We start from the raw sequence: 18667 nt of genomic DNA, 5'->3' as shown, positions 1-18667 counted from the left end.
TATGGTAGGATTAGAGTGTGATCCTCTCTGAGGACGGTCAGTGACATGACTATGTACTCTGCAAAGTGCTGCAGAAGATGTCAGTGCTATATAAATACATAATAATATGGTAGGACATTACACTAGGACTATGGTAGGATTAGATTGCCAGCTTCTCTGAGGACAGTCAGTGACATGACTATGTACTCTGCAAAGTGCTACAGAAGATGTCAGTGCTATAGAAATACATAATAATAATATGATCGGACATAAGACTATGACTATGGTAGGATTAGACTGTGAGCTCCTCTGATGACAGTCAGTGACATGACTATGTACTCTGTAATGTGCTGCAGAATATGTCAGTGCTATAGAAATACATAATAAGAATACTAGTGTATATAGTAGTGCAGTGCTCAGGAGGCATCGCAGTGGCCTCTTGCAACACGGTGGACATCTTCAGACTGGCTTCCGATTGCTAAACCAGTAGTGTGTTCTGCGGACTCCTTTGCCAGTTCATAATCTCCCCGCCCCCATAAGAGCCCCCCCACACACACACATCCCTGAGTTTGCTGTCACTTCCAGGATCTGGGATTCTGATGGTGTCCGGGCAACTGAACTATCACTGAGATGCCAGTGAGTTTGTGTTCCGCGCAAAATATATGCAGTATGGAATTCAGCCAATCAGATGCTCTTATAGCCGTGTTCGAGTGGGCCGATTCCAGGCTGCATACACTTTGCATGAAACTTACATGCAAATCTGATTTCTTACCTTCTCATTCACCCTGTTTACCCGTCATCAGTTAGGGCGGGTTTAGTACGGATGCATTGTGTATGCTGCCACAGGATGGTGCTGATGCTGGCATTGAGCGATGTTTCCATTCTAGGATATATACCTACCTGCCATCATCTGTACCACTGCTTGGTACCGCCCCTTCGCCTTTATAATACTACTTCAGATGAGCAGCCAGCAGCCATAGATTGAGGGTGTCAAACTGATTTACGGCTAGTGCGCATTGAGCCTTGACTAATGGTGGCCATACACGATACAATAAAAACGTTCGATTTTCCCGTTTATTCGATCTAAATGATCGAATTGAATAAAAGTTGAAAATATTATTTTTTTTCGATCAAGAAATTCGAACGATTATCCCGTTTTTTCGGGAAAAATGATCGGACATGCTGGAAAAATCTTTATATTCGATCTAACAGAATAATTGAACTAAATTATCTAATTGAAAAATTGTACCATGTATGGCCACCTTAAGACTGGCAATACACCTATAGTTTTCCACCCAATGTTTCAAAATGATCGATTCTTCTCTAATCAGAATCGATTCAAGTCAATTCCTACTACACACAGTACATCAATTTTCAGTTTATTAAAGGAAAAAAAAATCGATTGAACTGCAGCGTTGCACTGATAAATCTTCCTCCACTCTCGCCCCGCCCCCAATTGACCTTTAGCTTATGTCCTGTGCGGTCGATTCTTTTTGGTCCAAATCAAATGAAATGTGATCAATCTTACATTTTAAAGGCAGCTGTACATCTAGCAATGTATGGGCATATTTGACCAAGAGACAAATCTCTCTCTTATCGAATCTGATAAGAGATCTGTCAGCTGCCCATACACCATAGGCCGATTCCCCATCAATCTCAGCATGAAATATCTTGGGAATCGGCCTTGTGCCCCCCTAATGTAAGTGTCCCCCGGTGCCCCGTGTAAAATGTATATGTTACGGCCAGAACCCGAAGTCTGGCCACTTCGGGTTCTGGCCGGTCAAAATGCGAAGTGGCGGGGTACCTGCAGCCAATGTGAGAAATGAAATTATTCCTGGTGGCTCCGGCTCCTCTCCTCGCTGTCTTGATCCTGCCAAGGGTGGCCAATGTCAGCAATTAACGGATTTCTCCGCTCCGGCTCCTCCAGCCGGGGACACACACCGGCACCCAGAGTCGTCCGTGGCTGCAGAGATTCATTCTGTTAATTTCTGCAGAGCGGGTGCTGGCAGAAGCAATGTCTGCAGCAGGCCTGCTCTGCTGTCCTGCAGCCACGAATGACTCGAGTCCATGTGTGTCCCTGGCTGTCAGAGGGAAATAGGAGAAAGGCAGGAGGAGGAGCCGGAGCGGAGAAATCCGTTAATTGCTGACATTGGCCGCCCGTGGAGGCCGCGAGGAGAGAAAGAGGGCACAGCGCCGGGGACGGGAGCGCTGCACTGATTACCAAATGGGAGCGCTGCGCAGATTGCAAACCCAGGAATCATTTCATTTCTCACATTGGCCGCAGGTACCCGGCCACTTCGCATTTTGGCCGGCCAGAACCCGAAGTGGCCAGATTCTGGCCGTAACACATACATTACCTCCGTTTGTCCCCCGCTGGCTTCCAGGATTCCTCCACTGCATACACCCGCACCCCACGTGGTTTCCTAGTATGAGCGTGTGTGACGTCACACGTGGGGCGTGCATGTATGGAGAGGGGAATGTGCCTGGAGCAGCGGAGGGACAAGCGCAGGCCGCGGACAGGTAATGTATACACGTTACACGGAGTACCGGGGACACTTACATTGGGGGTTTCGTCGCGTTCGTCAATCGTCGGGAAATTGAATGCAGTTACCGCCACACACCCGATCGAGCAACATCTTGCAGCATGCGTGATCGGCTGCCAAGTCGCCTGGTGTATGGCCACCGTAAGGGAATCCATTCCTGTCAGATTCCATCAGATTGATCGAATCTTTCAGGGAAATAAACGTGTGTATGGGCTTCATTCATTGTACTTAGACATAAGTTCATGTCCCAGCTATACAGGTTAATGGAAAACTAGTTTGTACAACTAAACTTGATCTGCAGTCAAAGGGTACGTAAACACATCCAATATTGATTGGTCAATGATTGGCCCATTTCACCACCTCCATGTAGTATGAGGGCCAACAGATATTGAATACGATGAGCCGATTGTGTAGGTACACCCTCATACTACATGGAAGTGGTCAAATTGGGCAATCAAAATTGAATGTGTGTATGCACACCAACTCATGTTAAACTGATGCTAAAGCATGGTACACATCTTCAACTTTGATTGGCCAATCACTGTCCAATTTGACCTCCTGTGTGTGCAGTATTATGAGATCTTACGTACCGTACATAATCTGCTCAGTATTTAGTATTGTGTTGGCATCTGTTGAACCTCATACTACATGGAGGTGGTGGGATTGATCAGTGATTGGCCAGTCAATGTTGAAGGTGTGTACCAGGCTTACAGGTCTGCGTGCACTAGTAGGATTGACCATCATCCCAATCAGTAGCTAATACCCCCTTTTCCCATGAGAAATCGTTACCTTTTCTTGAATAGAGCATTGGGCATGGGCGTAACAATCACCCTTGTGATCCATGCCATTGCAGGGGGACCTGGAGGCTTTGGGGGCCCCTCCTCCCTCTCCTCTAGCTGCAGCCAAGCAAAAAAAACCTCCCTGCTCCCTCACATAAAAACGTGTGCGGAGCGTGTGTAATCTTTTTCCTGCTTCCAGATGCTGCTTTACAGCAGGAAACTGTCTGCTGCCATTCGCTGGCTCCCGATCATGTGACCTGCATGGGGTTTGGGGACCAAGGGGGGCCCATGCTATCATTTTTGCATGGGGGAGGGGGGCTCTATTAAGTCTTGTTACGCCCCTAATCGGGTGGGGGGGGGATGTATGGCTGATATTGTAGTGAAACCCATCCCACAATGTGATGTCAAGACTAGGGATGATTAATTAGATGGAAATATTTCCAAGTTCATGCAGGATTATGTATGGACCAATCAGTTTAAAATCACCAATCTTCGTGGGACTTAATTGGTCCATTTTCAAGCTGCATATATTTGCATACAAATTTACATAATCCTGCATGAACTTGGAAATATTTGTATTTCATTGATCATCCCTAATCAGGACCATGGTGATGACCGTTTCCTTGCACTAACTTGTAAGGTTTGCCTCTCCCTGGATCGACTGCGATATGTGCCGGTTCAGGTCGGTGTTTTATTCATTTATTTATTGTTTTTTTTTCTAGTTGGACTTGATAGACAAATGTCTTTTTTCAACCAACCTAACTATGTAACTATTTAGCTATGTAACCAGGGGCGTTGCTAGCCCCAAAGATCAGTGGCACGTGCCCCGGATCTATTCTAGGGGGGCCCCGGATCTCCTCCAGGCAAAGCCAGGCAGCGGGCGGCAGTACTCGCCTTCGGCTGCTTGGTCTCCAGATTCTGCAGACAACTATTCTTTCAGGCTTCTCCCCCTAGTGTCTGAGAATGATTTAGATTCTAGAGCACCTAGCATGTGTTTCTAGGATGATAGTTGGAGAATTGCCAGCTACAGAGGATGTCTTCAGACTTGGAGAGCGGAAGCATGGGAGGGGGTCCACTAGAAGGGGAGGGAATGCTATGGGGGGACTGTCAGACAACCTGGCAGCAGACCAGCCTGCCTAGCAGAAAGCCAGACCAGCCAGCACAGAAGCCAGGTAACTCTGCCTAGTTATGTTTAAAGTGGATCCGAGATAAACTTTTACTCATTGCATAATTGTGTTTCTTTCATATAGTTTGTAGGGCATTCCTCAAGCCAAATACTTTTTTGGGTACTTATCCGTTAGCCGGGCGCATCCGGCAGGTGGCGCTAATTACTATTCCCCCTCCAGGCCGATATGGATAGTAGGGAAAGATGTAACTCTGGTGGAGTTTTGTCGCCACCTAGAGGATGCGCCCGGCTAACGGATAAGTACCCTTTTTTGTTTTTGTTTTAATACTCTAATTCCCTACAAACTAAACAAGCCTCACCCACAGCTATCCAGTGCCTTGGCACTCTCAGCCTTAGTAGAAAGGGCTTATGGGTGCTCAATCTGGGCAGGAGGAGGGGGAGGTTACTAGCCAGAGATTACAGAGGCAGAGGGGAGGAGGGGGTAGGAGAGGGGAGTGGGAGATACAGATCAACTTGCCTGTGTGTAATGTGACAAACAGAACATGGCTGCCCTCATTGTATCACAGGAATAAATAATCATACATTGTTGAAGCTGTTTGCAGCTAGATTTGCTAAGTAAACTATCTAAACTTTAGATAAGATATATAGACAAGTTACTTGTTATAGTTAGTTTTTCATCTCAAATCCACTTTAAGTGACACTGCCTATATTTTTATTTTATTATTGGAGAGAGGAGCGTCATCCAACATGTTGCAGGGCAAACCTAGGAAGAACGCTGTTAAGTTCATGTAAATTTGACTCCATCCATGACCACACCCGCATTCTGTTGTGTGGCCACACCCATTTTTGCATAGCTTGCCCAAAAGTGCCCCGGATCTTTTCGGATCCTAGTAGCACCCCTGTAACTAACAGACATGACGGAGCGGGATAACTGATCGCTGGCATCCAGGCTCCGCCTTCTATGCATTCTGCAGCTTTCTAGCAGTCTGCCAGTGTCCTCAGTCTACGGTTCCAGTTGGGAGCCGTGCAAGGACGCCAGGAAAGCCGCTAGAAAGCTGCAGAATGCGGCACCTGGAGGTCGGCGATTAGTTATCTACTCAGGCATACCGGTTAGTTGAGACTTCTGGTTGCCTGAGTTCTGGAAAAAAGCCTTTTAGCCTATTGCATTGTCAGGGGGTGTGGTTATAGATCATAGCTGAGCAAAGTATGCCTACAGGCGGCCGAATTCCTCTCCTTCCCCCCTTCCCCTGCAGAGTTGCAGGTGGCGGGCGCTTAAAGTTTGCCCAGCCCTGTTAGAGATAATGGCTGTTGGTGCTGTCTAGTTTTTTCTTGTCTACCAGTAGTAAAGATGATGACATTAACAAATTACATGATGAATATCCATCATCTCTTGATTGATCTTGAGAGTAATATAGATGTTTACTTTCAAACAATACCAGCTGCCTGACTATCCTGCTGATCTTTGGCTGCAGTAGTGGCTGAATCACACACCTGAAACAAGCATGCAGCTAATCCAGCCTGACTTCAGTCAGAGCACCTGACCTGCATGCTTGTTGAGGGGCTGTGGCTGACAGTATTAGTGACACAGGATCAGTAGGAGAATCAGGCAACTGGTATTATTTTAAAAGGAAAAATCCATATCCTTCTCAGTTTAGGTTCCCTTTAAAGGTGAAATTTAGCTTATTGTTGATTGATAGACACTGTTGAAAATAAACCACTTTTGTAGAACATTTAACATTTATTAATGCTTGTCATGGTGACATTGTAGTTTAAAGAGCTATAATGTGATACCCCAAGTCCCTCTAAATCACACCTATAAGCATATCAACAAACAAGTAGAAACTCAAAAATATAAGTCCCTGATAAGTGGCCCAAAATCCCACAAGCCAAATCCCTTTCATGTCCAAGAAAGCCAGTGTCGTGTCCAGTGGGATACGTGGTCAGTCAGTAAGCATGGTCAGGCTAGTTTCACACTGCTGCATTGCCTCGGAAAATGTAATCACATTGCTAAAGGGATGCAATTATATTTGTAAGGGAATGCTGACAATGGCGTATCGATTGGCTCTGATTGCATAATGTGATGCATGCAGTACAGTAACACACAACGCGCATGTTAGCGGTGAAGCATACATTTTATGTATTCCATGCTTCACTGTAGGCGTCACACCGCAACATGTGATGCGACTCCTCTTCTCCGTTGTGATGTCCTTCCAGGGAACATAACACAAACTTCCCACTGTGAAAGTTGCCTAAGGGCTCAGACACACTATAAGCGCTTTTCTGAGCATTTGCGATTGCTGAGCGCTTTTAAAAAAAAAAAAACGCTCCCATTCATCCCATTGCATTAAAATCGTGTAAAATCACGGACGCATAAAAATGTTTACGTGATTTTAATGCAAGTGAATGGGAGCAATTTTTTTAAAGCGCTCAGAAAGCGTTTAGAAAAGCACTTACAGGGCTTGATTCACTAAACCGTGATAACTGATATCACAGTCGCGCTAGCGTTTTCTGCGCGCATTATAATACGCGTAATGTTTTACGCGAGCAATCGCAAATTTCCATGCAGAAATGTGAAAATTTGCGCACAAAAATTCACGATTGCGCGTGAAAACCGTTATGCACGTTATAATGCACACAAAACGCTCGCGCGACCGTGATATCAGTTACCACGGTTTCGCGAATCCAGCCCTTAGTGTGTGAGTGCTAAAGGCTAGTACACAGTGGCGAGTTGCAACGCCTGTTTTCTAATGTGGCTCACTGCACGATAATGCACCACCTGTGACGTTCACAACGTGGCGGGTGCATTGTGGTATAATGGCCTGCGGCATCGTAATGCACCACCTGTGATATTCACAAGTGGCACGTGCATTGTGGTATAACGGCCTGCAGCATCGCAATGCACCACCTGGGACGTTCACAACGTGGCGGGTGCATTGTGGTATAATGGCCTGCGGCATCGTAATGCACCACCTGTGACGTTCACAAGTTGCGCGTGCATTGTGGTATAACGAGCTGCAGCTTCGTAATGCACCACCTTTAACGTTTACAACGTGGCGGGTGCATTGTGGTACAACGGCCTGCAGAATCATAATGTATGGGAAGCAGTGCGTAACTGCAAAACTTTTCATTGAATGTTTGCTTCCCTGGATTTGACGCAACACACAAATAATGTGCAGCGCTGCTTTCCCGTTGCGTTCCTACTGTTACTGACAACGCAACAGCCGCTGTGAACCTAGAATGTTATGAGAATTTCAAAATTCCATTTATAAGTTGAATTTTTTGAAAGGCATTACTACATCTTCCTTAAACTAAGCATAACTTAATCTGATATTCTTAAATGTGATCGGCTATCGCCTCTTGGGAACCTTGCTTTGGGCCCAGTCACGGCTGAAAGTGGCAAAACATCAGTGCTTAGCGCTACCAATTGCGCGGGTGATTTTACAGCGGTGAAATCACTGTACACTCTCGCAAGTCAGAGCGATTGCGATCAGCGCTTTCTAAAGCACTGTACCACGATCACTCTAGAATCGCGAAAACATGCTGCAGGCAACACGTTTTGTGATTGCTGCTAATCGCCAAAATGCCCGCAATCGGCAGCAATCACGGCATTGAGATTACTGCCATTTAGTTACAATTGCGCTGGCACTTTAAAAAACGCTAACACTTCGGCGGTGAGCGGGAATTACCCACTAATTGCCTTAGTGTAAATGGGCCCTTCTATTTTTCAAAATGTAAGCAGCTTCTGATTGGCTCCAAGCACAATCAGATCCCTCTCTGTTTCCTGAGTTTGGTATTCATCCAGTAGAAAACACAACAAAGACTTAATAGAAGGGAAAAGGCCTTCTCTTTCCCACAACCACCAAAACATATAGCTTTTAAATATTCACTCAATCTACAACTGTTCTGAAAAAGAAAAGAAAAATAAAGGAAATTAACAGAAGCACCTCACTACATCACATTCTGAAAAGTCAGGGGTCTCCGAAATAGGAAAGAAGAAGAAGCTTCTGCCACCTGGTTGTTCGCCTGTCGTGTAAAAATATGTTTGAGTTGCTAAAAAGATCTGGGCTGGCGAGACAATGCAAAGTTATAAATATATATAAAGTTATGTGAAGCTTATGTACTGCGAGATAAGCGGAATGGCAGTAATTGGTCCGCCCAGAGAGGGTCACGGCAACCACTGGAACTCTGGGCTCCAAACTTAGCGTGGTCAGCAGCTTATTTTACATATTAGGTGTAGAGAGGAGGCCGAGATGTTTTTAGCAACCCAAACGTGTGTCTTACAGCGTGACATTGAGTAGGTGATGCCGGCGCATGGCCAGCAGTCCAAAGTTTTTGCTTTTTACGGTGTGCCTATCATTCCTAATTGTTGCGGAGTCTTTGACTTCTGGCCTTGTAGACCTCGATGAGAAGGTCCTTCACATACTGGATCTCTCTTTCGATAGAATCAGACTTTTCTTTCAGCTCCCTGTTGCGGACTTCTAGGATCTGACATTCTTCGTCCAGTGCGTCGTATTCCGCGCGTTTGCGCTGGCGGTAGCGCAGGGCCGCCGTCTTGTTCTGATCTCTCTTTTTCTGCTTGCGGTCGCCTTTTGGCTGGGTGGGGACAGAGGAGCTGTTGGATGCAGTGGTGGGTCGGTCGTACGGGGTAGGCCTGTTCAGATGTTTGAGTTGTGCTGGCGGGTCGTTGGTGTCACTGATCACCATAAAATCCTGCTGGTCTTCTCTTGGGAAATCACTTGGAACATCTGTGTATAGATTCATAAGCTCGAAGCATCCTGAATCTAGGGTGTCCAGTGCCATGGGGGCAGGAGCTGGTGCGTCTGCAATGTAGGCCGGGAACTCCACTTCTCTACCACACAGCGGTTGTTGAGGCGCTGGGAAGAGGAAGTGGACTTCATGAGAAGGAGGTGTGCTGGGAGCCACTTGGTCGGGTGGCATTGGAAGACCAGGGGAGACATTCTCCTCTAAGAAGTAATCTTCCATCTGCTCCAGCTCCTTCTTCAAGAGAGTGGCCATGACCTCCAGGTCCGGGGCAGAAGGGCCTGGCATGGATGGGTCGACCGTTGCTGGCAGAAAACATGAAAAGTCCACCCTTTCCGTCATCCAATCCGTGAATCCATCCCCTGGAAAGTATGAAAGAAAACAAACAATTACTAGAATGTACAGACTGATGAAAAGAGGAACATTTTGGTGCAGCCATAGAAATCATTTAAACTCACAATGTAAGCTTAAAGGACAACTATCAATGTTAACAAAAGTTCTTAATGCCACATATATTTCTAGTAATTACTAGCAAATAGCAATACAAAGCCTTCTCTTCATCTTTTCATTTCTTATGTGAAGAAAATATGAGATTAACAGAGTTTTCACTGTGGGCATTACTATGGAGGACTGTGTCCAGCACATCCCGCATACAAAAACAGTCCTTACTGGCTGTGATCCTGTGACTGAAATGTCTTCAGAAAAACAGAAAGCAGAGATATAGCATCACAATAGGGTGTGAATAACTCATCAGCCGCAGCTCAGTGTGTCTTAGTCTCTGCGGGGTCTATTCCTCACACAGTTCTAACATAAACAGTCAAGATAACAGAAAGGAAGAGCTCATTCTGAATAGTGGGTGTAAGCATTCAAGAACAGGAATAAAGTAAGGGCCCTTCTCTTTTCATCCTTTCTCTGTAGTTGAACAATCTCTCAGCTTTCTCGTATGATCTGTGAGAAAGCAGTGTAGGTGGGCAGGGCCTCTTTGAATAATGACTGGGAAGTGTAACCTATCTACATGGTACAGTCCTGGAATCAACAACAACTCATGAAGCAGAGGTCTGACACACAAGGCATTTCCTTCACACAGGCTGTGCTAAGAGACTTCTCAAAAAGCCTTCTATTGTGACTGGCTTATATCTCTATAGGTATGTGGGGTTTACAAAATGACAGTTTCATTGATAGTTGTCCTTTAAGAGAGATAGTCCACCTTATGAGGACCTCTTTGTATTGGTTCATACTTCACTAACTATTTTTATAACTGCTCTACAGTTTCTAAAGCCAAGTTTTATTCGCACCAAAGACCTGAGTTTCGTCTTAGGATAGGCACAGCTCTTTGTCTGGGGGACTTTTTGAGGGTACTTGAAGACCAGAGTTAAGGACATACAGATGAGGTTTTTCATGCAGTAAAATGTTTATCTGGTTTTGACTGCCCTACTGTGGATGCTGTATAAGGTACTGTGTATAACAGGCTAGGGCAGTGATCTGCAAACTTGGCTTTCCAGCTGTTAAGGAACTACAAGTCCCACAATGCATTGCAGGAGTCTGACAGCCACAGTCATGATTAATAAAGGCAAATGCATTGTGGGACTTGTAGTTCCTTAACAGCTGGAGAGACAATTTTGCAGATCACTGGGCTAAGGTGATTTAAAAAAACATTTTGTTCTGTGTACGCATGATCTCTGTTGTTGGCACATATCATTTGTGAAGAGTATTCCAATTTGGGAAAGTGGGCAGGGACAAAAGGATTCGATAAAGTGAAGGAAATGTGAAAAAAGGGCGGGAAGATTACTATATAAAATTAATGAAATTGTGTAGTTCAGTGAAAATGATATACATTAAAAATGTCAGCTGTTAGGTTGAAAAACCCACAACATGGTTCCCCGTGTCAAACTCCCACCATGTCTGTGAAAACTATGACAAACAAAGATAACAGCTAGTATATGTGTGCCAACATGCGTATAGCAACAGTGCCTCATCTATATCTACAAGACAGGTCTTTTGTTGGCAGTTTCAGATAGTGTACCCTTCTATTTTTAATTGCCCCACCCCAGTAACAAAGGTGGTAACTAGATATGAGCGATTGTGATTGGTTCTTACTGTATCCCTTCCAAATGGTAGACTTTTGAACAGCAAACATTAAACTATCTGTATGCTAAATCGCCACAAGATGGCACTGTGTATTTTGTTGAGGTGCAATTTCAGCGTTAGTGGGAGAGGACTGGGGCACAGTCACATGATGAGAAAGTAGGGTCTGGAAATTTTTTCAAGATTGCCTCTTTGATCAAGGCCGGATTTATAATTTTTGTACCCCTAGGCCAACTTTCTTGCAGCTCCCCTTCCACGTGCAGCAGCCCCTCCTATTCCTTGTGCAGCCCCCTCTTTCATGTCTAGCATTCATGTACAGCAGCCCCTCCTATTCCTTGTGCAGCCCCCTCTTTCATGTCTAGCATTCATGTACAGCAGCCCCTCCTATTCCTTGTGCAGCCCCCTCTTTCATGTCTAACATTCATGTACAGCAGCCCCTCCTATTCCTTGTGCAGCCCCCTCTTTCATGTCTAACATTCATGTACAGCAGCCCCTCCTATTTCTTGTGCACCCCCCTCTTTCATGTCTAACATTCATGTACAGCAGCCCCTCCTATTCCTTGTGCAGCCCCCTCTTTCATGTCTAGCATTCATGTACAGCAGCCCCTCCTATTCCTTGTGCAGCCCCCTCTTTCATGTCTAGCATTCATGTACAGCAGCCCCTCCTATTCCTTGTGCAGCCCCCTCTTTCATGTCTAACATTCATGTACAGCAGCCCCTCCTATTCCTTGTGCAGCCCCCTCTTTCATGTCTAACATTCATGTACAGTAGCCCCCTTTATTCTATACAGATTTCTTGGGCTGCAGCTCCCTATTTCTATCGCTTCTCATTCATATCGCTTCTCATCGCTTCATCAACCTCTGTATTCCATTTGCAGCAAGGCATAGCCGGCCTTTGATATGAGCGACCGGAGCGGTCGGTCAGGGCGCCGGCTTCCAAGGGGGCGCCTATAGCTGGTTACCTATACTGAGGGCACCTACACCTGATTTCCTGTACTGAGGGCACCTATACCTTTACTGAGGGCTCCAACACCTGCCTACCTTTACTGAGGGCTCCAACACCTGCCTACCTTTACTGAGGGCTCCAACACCTGGCTACCGATACTGGAGGAACCTACGCCTGGCTACCTATGGGGGGTATGGAGACTTTCAACTGACTTCCTATACTGGGGGCACCTATGCTTGGCAACCTATGTTGAGGGCACCTACACATGAGATCCTATACTGGGGGCACCCATACCTGGCTACCTACCTATACTGAGTCTGAGGGTATTTTTTTTTTGGGGGGGTGCACTGCGGCTATAACGCGTGGTGCAAATTGACAGTGCTGTGCTATCATTCTAAATGGGGGGGAGGCGGCTAACTGTCCCACTGATTGTTTTTATTAATATTCCTGAAAGGTTCTAGCCTTTATTTTTAAGTGTATTCAGGATAATGCACTCTTTCCATCCATTCGTGGTTATCAATAGTATTTTTTCTATTATACATACGTGATGTGTCACAGAGATCTGAGCATTTGGTGTGATGTGTCACAACGTCAAAAAGGTTGGAAACTACCGTCCTAGGAGATATCTCAGCAGAAGAGGTGAATTGCATATGGGCCTGTGTGTGTGTATACGTGCGTGAGTGTGTGTGTATATGCACGTGGGAAGAGGATGAAGGGGGGGGGGGGCACAAAAATCAGGTTTCGCTCAGGGCGCTGTGAAACCTAAGGCCGGCCCTGCAGCAAGGCCTCTTGCTGTCCAGCCGCCCCTCAGCCATCTACCACCCAAGGAAGGGCCTTTCTTGCCTTTTTAGAAATCTGGCCCTGTATTCGCTGGCACGTGGCGCCAATGTTTGTGGTCCAATGGGAAGAGCCAAAGTGACACAACGGGGTTTACCACACCAAGTAACTATGTATAAATACAAAGTACGCTTGTCAAAAATGGCAAATAGGGAGGATGAGTACACTTATGACTTGTTTCTACAGTTCCTCTCGAAGTGGTTTGTGGCTCCACCTCCTTCTATGAGGTCAGAGTGAGGGTTTAATAAGAGGACTTGTGTTGTGTTGATTATTAAGCATTTGGTCTGTATTTAAGGTGGCGCAGCCTATTGTACTATATTCATATCTTGCCATTGGAGAACCCATGAGAAGCTACCATAGGACTATATACTCCCGTGGCCACACATTGGAGAGCTATGACTTTGTGGTGGAGTCCTCCTTGAAGGACGGTTAGGTGGGGCACCTACCTGCCAGGCATCCTCCTTCGGCCCCGTGCACGTTCACCCCGTCCTCCATCGGCACTAGTAGGTGTTCGTAGTGATTTCCATGAGCAGGGATCTTAAGGAGATCCGCCCGCCAGTGCAGAGCGCTAACTGGCAACATCGACATCTCCAGGTCCAAATTCAAAGCCGCCAGGAGAGACATTCGGGCCGTAATTATTCAGGTTGAAGCCGGAGAACTGTTGGGGGGCACGATTCCTGCTGAAGTGGACAGCGGAAGGCGCAGAGCGAGGAAAAGACCTGGGGAGGAAAACAAACCAGAAAATAGGTTGCTTAGTTCAATTCTGTACATAGGCAGCAGCATAACCCTTTAATGTCACGCCTAGCAGTCAATGACCAACAGAAAATGCACCAGTATTTTGTAGAGAAGGTGAAAGAGAACCCGAGGGGAGAGTGATATAGAGGCTGCCATATTTAACCACTTAACGACCGCCTAACGCCGATAGGAGTCGGCAGGTCGTTAGTGGTATAGCATGGAAACCCATGCCAGTTCACGGAAGGTGTCTCCGTGAACAGTGTGCGAGCCGCCGATCACGGCTCGCACGCATAATGTAAACACGCGGGGAAGAAATCCCTGCTGTTTACATCATACGGCGCTGATGCGCAGCAGCGCCGTGACGGAGATCGGCCATCCCCGGCCTCTGATTGGCCGAGGATCGCCGGCATCTGATAGGCAGAAGCCTGTCTCAAGAGGCGCAGGACGGATATCCGTCCTGCGCAGCACAGAGGGAGGGAACGGAGGAGAGGGCGGAAAACTGGAGAGCCCACGCAGCACAGATCACTGGAAAATCCCCTGGTCCTTAACCACTTCCCGACCGCCTAACGCACAGGGGCGGCCGGGAAGTGGAGCCCGCAAGGACCAGCTCACCCACAGAGGCGGCGGTCCTTGTAAGGGCATGGGCAGAGCGATCGCGTCATCCGTGACGCGATCCTCCGCCGGCGCCTGTCTCCGCATACCCGCCGCAACATCCCGCCGGCCATACGGAAGCGCCGGCGGGATGTTAACCCGACGATCGCCGCATACAAAGTGTATAATACACTTTGTAATGTTTACAAAGTGTATTATACAGGCTGCCTACTGCCCTGGTGGTCCCAATGTCCGAGGGACCACCAGGGCAGGCTGCAGCCACCCTATGTCGCACCCAAACACACTGATTTCTCCCCCCCCCCCCAGCCCCAGATCGCCCACAGCACCCCTCAGTGTATTTTTACACATACCCATGCTGGGTGGGAGAAATCTCTCTGTAAATGGACAATTGTGTGTAAATTACACCCTAAGTGCGCTAAGGGGCCCAAAGTCCAATGAGTACCTTTAGGATTTCACAGGTCATTTTTTGTTTTGAAGACTACTCCTCACGGTTTAGGGCCCCTAAAATGCCAGGGCAGTATAGGAACCCCACAAATGACCCCATTCTAGAAAGAAGACACCCAAAGGTATTCCGTTAGGAGTATGGTGAGTTCATAGAAGATTTTATTTTTTGTCACAAGTTAGCGGAAAATGACATTTTGTGAAAAAAAGCCAATTAAAATCAATTTCCGCTAACTTGTGACAAAAATAAATTCTTCTATGAACTCACCATACTCCTAACGGAATACCTTGGGGTGTCTTCTTTCTGAAATGGGGTCATTAGTGGGGTTCCTATACTGCCCTGGCATTTTAGGGGCCCTAAACCGTGAGGAGTAGTCTTCAAAACAAAAAATGACCTGTGAAATCCTAAAGGTACTCATTGGACTTTGGGCCCCTTAGCACAGTTAGGGTGCAAAAAAGTGCCACACATGTGGTATCGCCGTACTCGGGAGAAGTAGTACAATGTGTTTTGGGGTGTATTTTTACACATACCCATGCTGGGTGGGAGAAATATCTCTGTAAATGGACAATTGTGTGTAAAAAAAATCAAAAGATTGTCATTTACAGAGATATTTCTCCCACCCACCATGGGTATGTGTAAAAATACACCCCAAAACACATTATACTACTACTCCCGAGTACGGCGATACCACATGTGTGGCACTTTTTTGCACCCTAACTGTGCTAAAGGGCCCAAAGTCCAATGAGTACCTTTAGGATTTCACAGGTCATTTTGCGGCATTTGATTTCCAGACTACTCCTCATGGTTTAGGGCCCCTAAAATGCCAGGGCAGTATAGTAACCCCACAAATGACCCCATTTTAGAAAGAAGACACCCCAAGGTATTCTGTTAGGGCTATGGTGAGTTCATAGAAGATTTTATTTTTTGTCACAAGTTAGCGGAAAGTGACACTTTGTGAAAAAATAACAATACAAATCAATTTCCGCTAACTTGTGACAAAAAATAAAATCTTCTATGAACTCACCATACTCCTAACGGAATACCTTGGGGTGTCTTCTTTCTAAAATGGGGTCATTTGCAGGGTTCCTATACTGCCCTGGCATTTTAGGGGCCCTAAACCGTGAGGAGTAATCTGGAAATCAAATTCCGCAAGATGACCTGTAAAATCCTAAAGGTACTCATTGGACTTTGGGCCCCTTAGCACAGTTAGGGTGCAAAAAGTGCCACACATGTGGTATCGCCGTACTCGGGAGAACTAGTACAATGTGTTTTGGGGTGTATTTTTACACATACCCATGCTGGGTGGGAGAAATCTCTCTGTAAACGGACAATTGTGTGTAAAAAAAAAAATCAAAAAATTGTCATTTACAGAGATATTTCTCCCACCCAGCATGGGTATGTGTAAAAATACACCTCAAAACACATTGTACTACTTCTCCTGAGTACGGCAATACCACGTGTGGCACTTTTTTGCAGCCTAACTGCGCTAAGGGGTCTAAAGTCCAATGAGCACCTTTAGGCTTTACAGGGGTGCTTACAATTAGGCACCCCCAAAATGCCAGGACAGTAAACACACCCCACAAATGACCCCATTTTGGAAAGTAGACACTTCATGGTATTCAGAGAGGGGCATGGTGAGTCCGTGGCAGATTTCATTTTTTTTTTTGTCGCAAGTTAGAAGAAATGGAAACTTTTTTTTTCTTTTGTTTGTTTTTTGTCACAAAGTGTCATTTTCCGCTTACTTGTGACAAAAAATAATATCTTCTATGAACTCACTATGCCTCTCAGTGACTACTTTGGTATGTCTTCTTTCCAAAATGGGGTCATTTGGGGGGTATTTATACTATCCTGGAATTCTAGCCCCTCATGACACATGACAGGGGGTCAGAAAAGTCATAGATGCTTGAAAATGGGAAAATTCACTTTTTTGCACCATAGTTTGTAAATGCTATAACTTTTACCCAAACCAATAAATATAGGCTGAATGTTGTTTTTTTTCATCAAAAACATGTTTGTCCACATTTTTCGCGCTGCATGTATACAGAAATTTTACTTTATTTGAAAAATGTCAGCACAGAAAGTTAAAAAAGTCATTTTTTTGCCAAAATTCATGTCTTTTTTGATGAATATAATAAAAAGTAAAAATCGCAGCAGCAATCAAATAGCACCAAAAGAAAGCTTTATTAGTGACAAGAAAAGGAGCCAAAATTCATTTAGGTGGTAGGTTGTATGAGCGAGCAATAAACCGTGAAAGCTGCAGTGGTCTGAATGGAAAAAAAGTGCCTGGTCCTTAAGGGGGTTAAAGCCCACGGTCCTCAAGTGGTTAAGCAATACCAGTTTCCTGGCTGTCCTGCTGATCCTGTGTCTCTAATACATTTTTACACATAGAACCTGAACAGGCATGCAGCAGATCAGGTACTATGAAACAGCTGATTCAGGGTTTACTAGATTAGCCATATGCTTGTTCCAGGGTTTTGACTCACACTACTTATGCCAGAAGATCAGCAGGGCTGCCAAGCAACTGGCATTATTTACAAGGAAACAAACATGACAGCTTTCTTATGCGTCTCATCTCGGGTTCACTTTAAAGAAACCCCTCCTGATTATCTTTTTGTGAACTTTCATAATTATGATGTTGTTTAAAGGACAACTTTAACCAGGGCGATATGGAGGGTGCCATATTTATTTCCTTTTAAGCAATACCAGTTGCCTGGCTATCCTGCTGATCCTCTGCCTCTAATACTTTCAGCCATAGACCCTGAACAAGCATGCAGCAGATCAGGTGTTTGACATTATTGTCATATCTGACAAGATTCGCTGCATGCTTGTTTCAGCAACCAAATAGACCAGCAGGGCTGCCAGGTAACTGGTATTGTTTAAAAGGAAATAATGGCAGTCTCCATATGTCTCTCACTTCAGTTGTCCTTTAAATGAAACCTATAATAAAGAAAACAGTTTTACTTACCTGGAGCATCCACCAGCCCCCTGCAGATGTCCTATGCCCGCTCTGAGACAAAATGATCCTCCGGTCCCCTGCTGTGGCTCACTTTCGGTTTCGCCAACTAACAAGTCGACAGCCACACCTTGTTCGCACTCCTGTTGCCAGGCGCGTCATGCACAGGTGCAGAACGCTCCCAGCAACATGAGCAAGAGCGAGGACGTGCACGGCCAGGGCCACACAGGCGCAGTGGCCTGTCGACTGCGAAATGTCAGCCGCGGCAGGGGACCGGAGGATCATTTTGTCATGTCGCGGGCACAGGACGTCTGCAGGAGGCTGGTAGAAGTCCCAGGTAAGTTCAACTGAGGCGCTGACATCACACTGTGGGAGGGGTTTCACCACAATATCAGCCATACAGCGCCCCCTGATGATCTGTGTAGATTTCTCATGGGAAAGGGGGTATTAGCTACTGATTGGGATGAAGTTACGGTTTCTCTTTAAAGCCTGACATAATATTCAATAAAAACATGTTTTCCTACGTTTAGCATATTTGCTTTTGTGCATAAGTTATTATTCCTTTAGAAATTACAAGTTCCCAAAGTACACTTTTTTTTGCTCTGAGAGCTGACTTTACATTTTTATTTATCTTGTAATGTGTGCAGAAATGCTTTCTGAGTGTCTGACTGTGTTTAGGAGTGTCTGCAGTGTCAGAGAAATGTTTACTTAATTGTATCAAGTGAGGAATGTAAACACAAGATAACATTATCTCCAGTTCGGATGCGTCCAGCTTTCCCTGCAGGAAGCTTGTAATGCTGGATCCACACCATACAATTTTTCGGCCGATGTACATGCCCGATCAATTATTTCCGGCATGTCCGATCTGAGG

The 18667-nt window shown here is 45.8% G+C and overlaps 1 protein-coding gene across 2 annotated transcripts in view; it reads right to left on the bottom strand.

Moving 5' to 3' along the window:
- Positions 1-6145: 6145 nt before the first annotated feature.
- Positions 6146-18667, bottom strand: part of ATF5 (activating transcription factor 5) — a 33539-nt gene continuing 21017 nt past the window's right edge. For both annotated transcript variants that reach the window (XM_068263607.1, XM_068263608.1), the window contains exons 2-3: positions 13501-13773; positions 6146-9550 (exon numbers count right to left, since the gene is read on the bottom strand). In XM_068263607.1, coding sequence (XP_068119708.1) covers positions 8787-9550; positions 13501-13678 — 942 coding nt within the window. In that variant the 5' untranslated portion in view covers positions 13679-13773 and the 3' untranslated portion in view covers positions 6146-8786. The remainder of the gene's footprint in view (positions 9551-13500; positions 13774-18667) is intronic.

This window comes from Hyperolius riggenbachi, chromosome 12 (genome assembly GCF_040937935.1).
Source record: "Hyperolius riggenbachi isolate aHypRig1 chromosome 12, aHypRig1.pri, whole genome shotgun sequence".
Lineage (NCBI taxonomy): Eukaryota > Metazoa > Chordata > Amphibia > Anura > Hyperoliidae > Hyperolius > Hyperolius riggenbachi.
Note: the sequence above shows the minus strand (reverse complement) of the source record. Positions and strands in the feature narration are given on the sequence as shown.